The 9,558-nt window shown below is 41.6% G+C and overlaps 1 protein-coding gene across 1 annotated transcript in view; it reads right to left on the bottom strand.

Moving 5' to 3' along the window:
* Positions 1-681: 681 nt before the first annotated feature.
* RP1 (RP1, axonemal microtubule associated) overlaps positions 682-9,558 on the bottom strand; it is a 306,042-nt gene continuing 297,165 nt past the window's right edge. Inside the window, exons 58-59 of the mRNA XM_025204493.1 lie at positions 6,513-6,588; positions 682-1,723 (exon numbers count right to left, since the gene is read on the bottom strand). Of these exons, the coding sequence (XP_025060278.1) occupies positions 1,669-1,723; positions 6,513-6,588 (131 nt within the window). The 3' untranslated portion in view covers positions 682-1,668. The remainder of the gene's footprint in view (positions 1,724-6,512; positions 6,589-9,558) is intronic.

Below are 9,558 nucleotides of genomic sequence, written 5' to 3'. Positions count from 1 at the left end.
ACCCAATACCTTGTTTGTACACAATACAGGTAAAGGAACTCATTTTCTAATAAAGAAGCCAGCTGCTGAAATAAGGTATTCACAGTTACTAATGAAAAACAGATTAGGAAGGCATCATTTATACTTGATAAATCAGAAACGGCATCAAAGAGAGTTAGTATTACAAACTATTAATGAAAGACATAATAATGAAACAAATCACATAATAGATCACAACAAAGTGATTCAGTGTAATGAATACTGATACTAAGTAACTGAACTGTGCACTCTGGGGATACAATTTTAAATTAATTCCAATGTGTATAGTAGCAATGTAAGCACAAAGAGCACTTTTAGGAAAGATAAATTGACCCTGTTCTTTTGCTCAGTCAGATCACATCATATACTAGGTCTTCTGTTTGATGACCTTTAGGTAGATAAAAACAGAACTCAAATGCCAGGACCCATTACATTTCTTTATTAGATCTTGTATCAAATTAGCCATTGAGGACTCATTTTCTATTAAACTAACAGCCAACATTCTTTATTTGAAAGAATAATGAGAGATTATGAATATAAGATATAATTTCTTTAAAATCATAACATGCAAATAATTCCTCAGAATACATTACAAATGAATTTAATTCATATAGTTATAAACATTTAATGTGATTTCTTACTGCATACAATTTGATGGCTCTCTGAAGGGAAACTATGGGGAGAAGAAAAAAGAAGAGAGGCCTAAGCACTAAAGTTAAGATCTGAAAACAGAGTTTGAGGTTAGGAGTGTTTAAAACAAGGATTGGGGCCAGTTGTCAAAGGGGACAGGTGCATTTGTATAATTCACATCTAAAACTTGGTGTATATTCAGATTGCCTTTACCACCAATCTTCAGGAGTTCTTCAGTTCTTGATTTTATTTCAGGCCCATCTCTACTAGAAAAAACAACACTGGTGATGCCAACGGAAATAATAGTCTTCTTAAAAGCATTAATGGCTTTTAAGAAAGAGATCCACAAAAGTAACATACTGCACAGGGAGCTGCCCAAGATAACCATTGCAGTGTGATGATTATCACTAATGAAGCGGCTAGAAATTCTTTGTTTCAGGATTCTCACTCATTACGTAGCCTAAGAATCTAAAGATTCTTGGTTCCGGTCTTGGCTGGGATATATTTATGCATCAAATTTCAGTGGGTATAGTTATTTAACTACATGAACGTGGAGAAATGGAATATAATGCATGGTTATGTTGGAGAGGGCTGTGATTTAAGAAGTGATCTTAAGAAAATATAAAATTTAATAAATATTGACATTATTATAGATTTTACCCAAGTGTTGAATATGACTAACATACACATGTAAAAATAACAAAAAAGATGTTTTGCTTAATATGTTACTACATATAGCTTATATGAGAAATGCTCATATCTAACTCAGAAAGCCTTAATATAGCTCGGAATTTCTGCTTTATTTACAGTTCAATTGTGCAAAGCTATTAAGCACTCCTTGTAGGGTTGCAGTGTGGTGTTCACATTAGACATGTTTAATTGACTCTGAGGTTTTAATGTATTGTTTTGACATTCTTTCATAATAATCACAGTACCTTCATAATTATAAAAATACAAATAAATCAAATCAGCATTAATTTGAAGACGTGGCATATTTGATCTGAGTCCTAAAAAATATAACTAGGAATAAAGCCGTACTACAGTGCGTCCATTGTTTTCATCCTCAGCAAGCCACCTTGAGGGAAAAACATAAAACCACATAATCAATACAATATATCTGAAATCCAAAAAAGCCCCCAAACAAACAAACAAAAAAAAACAGACAGGGATATAGGCCTGCTTTTGCTCCTACTGATTTCATTGAGAATTTTGGCACTGACTTAAAGAGAAGCAGTAGTGAGCCAAAAGGAAAACATGACATCTGCATAAGTCACAGAGGTTATTTCATTTTGTGGCCCAAATCCTAGAAATCTAAGACAAAACAAGTACCTCTTTGTTAAAATATATATTATGTTCCAAGAATCAAGAACCAAAATGAACTAAAAGATGCCTCTTTACTGGCCCAGAGAACCCTGAGAATTACATAGTGGCCCAATCCTGTTCCTGTACAAGCCCCTGTATGTTTTGCCACTGATTTCAATGGCAGCAGGATTCAATTCATACTTGCTGATGGAAGACCAATAGTAACATTACTTTACAGGCAGAGATTTTAATCATCAAAGATCTTTAAGAATACAATTAAGAGTCTTGCAGTCCTTCTGTGAAGCAGGTTTGATAAACTAGATATTCTTGTGTTTTCTGGCCCATTTCTGTTGTTCTGGCATGACCATGATGCTGAAAAACCTCTAAGTGTGAAGGATTCCCCAGTTAATGAAGAGCTAATTTAACTGGCTCTGAGGCAAGCACTTCTGTAGCTGTGTCAAGGAGAAGGAGAGGATATGGCTGCAATACTATGGAGTCATACCTAATCTTGACTGGCATAAAGGTTTTTGGGAGTTGCAGCCAAGGAGAGGAGTGGGACCTAAGCCATAGCCTTTTAAAATAGCTGAACGGGCTGAAAAGGAATAGCTGCTTCCACTTATGATTTGAATTTGTGAACCCTCTTCTGCAATTAAGTGCCTATGCCATTTTCAAAACAGACATCTGATCCATAACACTCAACAGTACAATGGTTAAGCTAGTCACCTGGAAGATATGAAAAATGGTTTTCAAATCCCACTGACCCCAATTTGGAACAAGGATATTTAGTACATCCCAAAAATATACCCTTATGTAATGAGGCCTTCACCCCATTGCTGAAGGAGAGAGGGAGCCAGAGAACTGAAGAGAGTGACTAAAAGGGGCAGAAGGCCCTTTAATGAAATGGCCGCCTGCCCCAGATGTGGCCAGTACAGTGCAGCTAGTGACTGACAGGCCTGGGGAGGAAGTATTGGGTCAGTTGATCCAAAAAGGGGGTTAGAGGGCTGAGGCCTCAGGGGATGGAGGATTTGACTTAGGGGGAAGGACTAAGCCTATGGAATGGACCTGCAAGGAAGCCCCTGCATCACTGGGAAGCAGAGCTAAGTATTTTGGTCATATGCTTTGTTTGCTATCACAATGTGATACTGACCCAGAGTTAAGGGAAACCTTTTATTTGGGCACAGATACTCATATTTTTGTTGTGTTGAAGTTTGAACTGGAGGACTGGGTTGTGGATCTACATCCACAGAAGAATGCCACTAGAAGGGTGCCTAGTACATTGGATCCTAAATCCTTCAAAAGGTAGGTGGGCATCATAAGTGGGCTAAAGCTGAGAGGGTCAAAGTCCAGCTGTGAACCCTGAGAGGCTGGAATCTGAAGGCAGTGCCTGGGGGAGCACTGCTATCAACTGAAGACTGCATTGTGCATCAAAGAGACAAGGGACGAGGGGTCAAGAGCCTGTGAGAGCAAGGCTGGAGCTGACTGGGGAGTTAGGGTCTTGAGACAGTGGATCTTGGGTTGAGAGGCCCAGCTAGAGCAAAATGAGCTAAGGCCAGGGGGCTGAAGCCCAGACAAGGATCCAACACCTGAAGAGAGTCCCTCTGACCTCTAGGGGCAGTCTCTAAGTACAACTATAACATCCAGACGTGGCAGGAAAGATGGCAGGATGGACCCCTGAAAGCTCAGAGCGGGTAAGGGAAGGAGAAGATCCAGGCAGCCACTAGGGGGTTAGGAAGATGTGGCCCCTCCCCCTTAGGGCTTGGACTTGCTACACCTTATCCCAAAGCTAATTGTTATTCTGGAATGAGGTTCTCTGACTCGTGTTAGAGCTTTTGTACTTTGTATATATATGTACATATTCATTGGAGTGGGACTTGAACCTGATTCACCCACTTGCCAAGTGAATGCCTTAACTATATCTGCCTGTAGAGTATCTCTCTCTCTCTCTTTCTCTCTACCCCCACTAATGAATAGTCAATTATATATGTAAAGGTTATAGCTCCAAAAAAGGAGTCTGAGAAAGATCTAGGATTTAGGCAGTTTTGTGAATGCCCATTGACAAAAGCTCAGGTATCTAGGAGGCAATAAGAAATTTAAGTGCCTTACGTCTTAGTGCATGGGACCATTAAACAGGGATTTTGAGATATCACAGGGTGTGTCTACATGGATAGTTATGCATGCCTAAACTGAATGCATCTTTTTTTAAGGCACATTCAGGCAGTTTAGGCGCGTGTCTACACATAGACGTGCTAAAGCACATTAAGGTGCATTAAATTCTGGTCCGTATAGCTAAGTCACATTAGCTCACATATAGCTATGCTAATGTGCATTAATGCAGAGTGTGTCCATTGATGCACACTGCTAATGTGATCTACATGTGGCCTAACGTGACTTAGCTAATCGTGCCTAAATTTGGTATTTGCTTTAAGCAAGTATCAAATTTAGATGGGATTAGCCTAAAATTGCATTTTTTTAAGGTACATTAAAGACCTGCACATGTGGACACATGCCCTTAATGCTCCTTAAAATGGTGATTTTATGGTAATCCTGCTTATAAGGCCCATGTGTAGACAAGCTCACAGTGTGGTAAATGTGGAATTAATATGGCTAAAGTGGTAGTTCCATTCCTAAATCTCTTTGAACATAAGCATACAGGTTTGGGCAGTGCCCAAAAGTATTGTCAAGAAGTATACTTTGCCTACCTGCTCCTGCTTAGCACCTGACAAACCTGGAAATGTGGCAGTGAAGGCACCCAGATGGCACCCCATGTCAGAGCTCTCCGATTTTCTGTGCAATAACAATAGTGATGGGAGGGGAGGGGCAGGGCGGCGGAGAGGGGGGAGAGAGGCTCAAAGTAGTTTTGATGCCTCAGTCCTGGATTGGCAGAGCAAGAGTGGGTAGGTGAACTCTACCTCTCAACAGTGTACCTCTCGCTGTGGAACACTGTGGAGACAATGTAGATATGCCCTTTGCTGATACAGACCCTAGGGCTTGAGTTTCAGAATCTCTGAAAACTCGAATCTCTACTTAAATTAATAGCATTTACAGGTGCTCAGCAGTTCTGAAAATTTCATTCGGAGGGTCTAAAATGGAGTATGCAAAAGACCTAATATTATTACAGTTTTAAAAAAGAGATTTTTGGGATTTCTCAAACTCAGAAAAATATTTAGAGTCGGGAGTAGTATTGGCTTTTCTTGGTTCAGTCCTGTTTTTTAAGATAAATGGAGTGCATCCCTCTTAACAGAATCAGAATTACTCATATAATTTCTATACTTTTGTGTTGTTTAGATGCAGTCACATCTTAAAATGTTTTATTGTTTACTTTGTAGTGCTTTAGGATGCCAAGAATTCATCACACTGTGGGGAATATCACACCACATGTGTAAGAGTTTACTGTTTCAACTAGACACTGGTTAGGGTGCTTGTACAGTAGAAATCTTCTCATCCAAGTCCTTGTTTACCAAGTAAACATCCAAATTTAGGTTATGATCCCTCTGTATATAACTTCCATAAGGTCTCTATTTATCTGTACTCCTGTTTATCTGAATAAATGCAATTCCCCTGTACCAAACAGATAAACAGACATTAAAACTAGGGTTACCATATGTCTGAGTTTTCCCAAACATGTCCTCTTTTTTGATCCTCCGATCTCCATCCAGGCATTTTAAAATCTGATCAGATGTCTGGGATTTTGCTCAGCTTAGGCGGGGGGGTGTGTGTGTGTGTGTGTGTGGGGTGAGGGGGGCAGTGCGCCTTGAAGATGCTATGAGAAGCTGCCCAGGTACCCAGGCTGCAGCTGGGAACTACATCACTGGGGGAGTGGGGGGGCAGAGGAGATGTCCGCAAGGTCCTAGCACCTACCAAGTTCAGTTTAGCTTCTTTGCCACACCAGACAAGGCACCCAGGGTCCTAGCACCTGCCTTTTTCTCTCCCTTTTGCAGCAGCATCTGGTTACTCTGAGGTGTGGGACTGAAACTTGTGGAGGGGACTGGGTTGTAGACTGCAGCCCACTTTGGGAAAAAGGTTGCAGGGGCTAGGGCAGCCAAGAGATGGAGGGAGCAGGGAGCTGTGGCTTTGAAGTGAGAGGTGGGGGGGCTATGGGTCTGGAATGTGGGTCAAGGAGATGTGGGTCAGGAGTGAGGGGAACCAGCAGGGATGGGGAGGGGCGGGGGCTGTGGTTAGGCAGGAGGGGCAACAGCATGGCCCAGGGGGGCAGGGTACTGTGGGTTGGGAGTGAGGGGCACTGGCAGGGCAAGGGGTCCCTGGGTTGGGAGTGAGGGGCAGCAGCAGGGCTGGAGGGGCTTTGGCTTGGGAGTGAGGGGCAACAGAATGTGCAGGGTCCGGGCAACAACATATCACTGCCCCTTACAGTCATATACCACTCCCCCTCCCCCCTGAATGCACGCACACAGCAAGTGTCCTCTTTCTTAGAACTGAAAGTATGGTAACCCTATTAAAACAGAGCATTTCTAAAAGCAATTGTGAGAATATAAAGAACAATTTGCAATACTTTTTATAAAGGAAAATGGCTGTCTAAATTTCAAATATTACCAAAGAATATAGACCTGTTGCAGTTGAAACAAAACATTTCATTTGTAGATACTGCTGTTATTTCTAATTTATCCAGAAACCAGCCACTTCCTGTAGAATGAAAACATGAGCAAATATTTAATACACCTTAATTGCACATAAACTATAGAAAAAGCTTTTAATTTCATTTTCTAATCATTATGAGGCTCATATCTATCTTCATTGCATCCAGTATAACTAATAAAACTGAAACATGATACCAATATATTACCAACTTTTTCTGTTTTAATGAAGTCTTTGATATTTTTGCCTAGATTTTAACTATATCTAAAATCAGTTTTCTGCACTGAAAATGATAGCTAGTAGACTGAATGCAGCAGAGGGCATAGCAGTGACACAAATTCTTGAAATTTGATTTGCTGTTTTTCTCCAGTGTGAAATATTATCTTTGAATGCAGTATAGGTCTAATGAATTTTGATGATCAGTGGAGCATCTACACATGTGTCATTTAGTAATTGCTAAAATATTACTTGCTAAAGTACTACCATATCTCACAGTGTACAGGTTGATGCAGTGTATAAGTTGACTCCATTTTTCTGATCTAAAAAGTTAGGAGTTTCATAGATTTAGTGTATTAAGTTGACCTAACTTTTTGGATTAGAAATATGGGGTCAACTTATACTGGTCCCTGTGTACCCTCACTATGGGCTGGGCACCTGGGGTGAACACACAAGCAGTGCTACTCACAGGGGCAGGGGCTGGGCTAGGCACTTGGCTGGCATGGCCCCATCCCCTGCAAGTGGAACTACCTGGGCCATGCCAGCTTAGCACTGAGCCCAGAGCACACACAGGGGATGGGGCTGTGCCAGCCAAGTGCTGAGCCTGGTGCTCCTCACAGGGGACAGGGCTGGACTCAGCATTCAGATGATGTGGCCCAGGCAGCACCACTCTAAGGGGATGGGGCCGGGCTCAGCATCCAGCCAAGCAGCATCTCCATGGTGATGTCAAGGTCCATAGGCTGTACTCAGACTGTACCCAGGCCCCATGGCCTCCAGCAACAGGGGTGCAGTCAGTAGGTGAAGGCTGGGTCAGGTTGGGGCTGGGCTGGGGTGGCATTTGGGTGGAGGTGGGGCCAAAAGTATTAATACGGTGTATAAGTTGAGGTGGAAATTTAAAGGTAAATATTTTGGCTCCAAACCTTGATTTATACAGCCTGAAATACAGTACTTGCTAAAGTGCACAAAGCCATAGTGACAAGCTACAGTGACATAGTTTGTTGCTATGGCAACGTAGCATTGGCGGGCATAAGCCATGATGCCATTGCTACTGCGCAGTAGGTTCAGGATCGACCCATAAGGTGTCAGGACTGCTCTGTACCGGTGGTTACTGCACAGTCATTTTAGTACTTGCTAAAGCAATATATTTCATGATTACCTGTTCCTCTCACAGGCCTCAGGTGAAATTCCATCGACTTCAATGGAACTGAAGCACATGCTTAAAAAATGTGAGATCGCTGACCTGAACAGGAATGATTTTCTGATTCTGGACCATAACTGCAGGGAAATAATAAATAATCAAATTCAACCATTAATTTAGACAAATCTAAACCAATTAATTAAAAGAGTGCCTGTGTGTGTCGGGGAGGATGGGGAAGGAGGGTAGGGGAAGAGAGGAGGTGCTAAAAAGCCTCATTATTTTTAATAGTTTTGACATACAGTGGCCCAAAGACATGAGACACCATGTCACTATAATGATTAGTTATGGCAATGTAGCTCATCGCTATGCTGACGTAGTGACAGTGGGCACAAACTGTGACACCACCGTTACTGCACAGTAGCAACAAGCTACTGCACAGTAGCTCTTTGCTACAGTGCAGTAGGATGGAAATGACCTGTCCAGTGCCAGGAGTGTGCAGTACTGGTGGTTACTGTGCAGTCATTTATCAAGTCATAAATGACTGCGCAGTAACTGTCAGTACTGCGCAGTCCTGGCACCGCATGGGTCATTTCTGACCCTACTGTGCAGTAGCAATGGTTTGTACAATGTAGCATCTCATGTAGATGCACCCATTATATGACAAAACTGTTAAAAAAAAAAAAGATTGAATTTACAGGTGAGAACATTGTTTTACTAAGAGTTTTGAGTTTAAGGGGGAAAAAAGGGAAAACAAGACTTTTAGCACCTCTTCTCTCCCACTCTACCTTCCCTCCACACAGGCACTCGTTTAATTAATTGGTTTAGATTTGTCTAAGCTATTTGGTGAATTTGATTATTTATTATTTCCCTGTAGCTATGGTCCTGACTCAGAAAATCATTCCTGTTCAGGTCAGTGATCTCACACTTTCTTTAAGTATGTGCTTCAGTTCCATTGAGGTCAATGGAATTTCAGCTGAGACCTATGAGAGGAACAGGTAATTATGGAATGCATTGTTTTCTGAAGTGCAGAATTCTGCACAATAGATTTTGAAAGCATATCCTTCTAACTTTCATTTTGGGAAATAAATCTCTGTCTTTTGGGATTGTTTTGCTAAATACTGAGGTATCTGTCTTCTTGTACTACAGTTAATTTATGCCACAGCATGCTTTGTTTCATTTACCCTTACAATAGAAACACAGTTTTTATTGTAGTCAATAAAAACACTACATTCTTGGCTGCTGCTTTTAGGTGTTGCATTTGACTCAGGAAGGATTTGATGTGTGTGTGTGAAAGCTAACTAGGGACAATGCTGATACTGGCTGACATTATATGTGCATTATTTGTGTGTGTCAGGAATAAACTAAAATGTAATGGTTTCATTATATTTTCAGAAAAACGCACAGTGTATAAAATATGATTAAAAACCCTTACAATATTTTGCACAATCTCACTGACAAATGTGAAGACTTCAAATACAGGCGTGTCGCATCTTACACAGGGGTTAGGTTATGAGGTCAGAGCGTAAGGTGAAAATCGTGTATAGTCAAATCGCCAGCGATTTGACTGGCGGTGACTGCCTCTGCCTCCAAAAACTCCCGCCACCACCGTGGAGCCGTGCTTGGAGCTGTGCGGCCGGCAGCAGTGCGGGGGGGGGGGGGGGAGC

Source organism: Alligator sinensis, unplaced genomic scaffold (assembly GCF_000455745.1).
Source record: "Alligator sinensis unplaced genomic scaffold, ASM45574v1 scaffold612_2, whole genome shotgun sequence".
In the NCBI taxonomy this organism is placed as follows: domain Eukaryota; kingdom Metazoa; phylum Chordata; order Crocodylia; family Alligatoridae; genus Alligator; species Alligator sinensis.
Note: the sequence above shows the minus strand (reverse complement) of the source record. Positions and strands in the feature narration are given on the sequence as shown.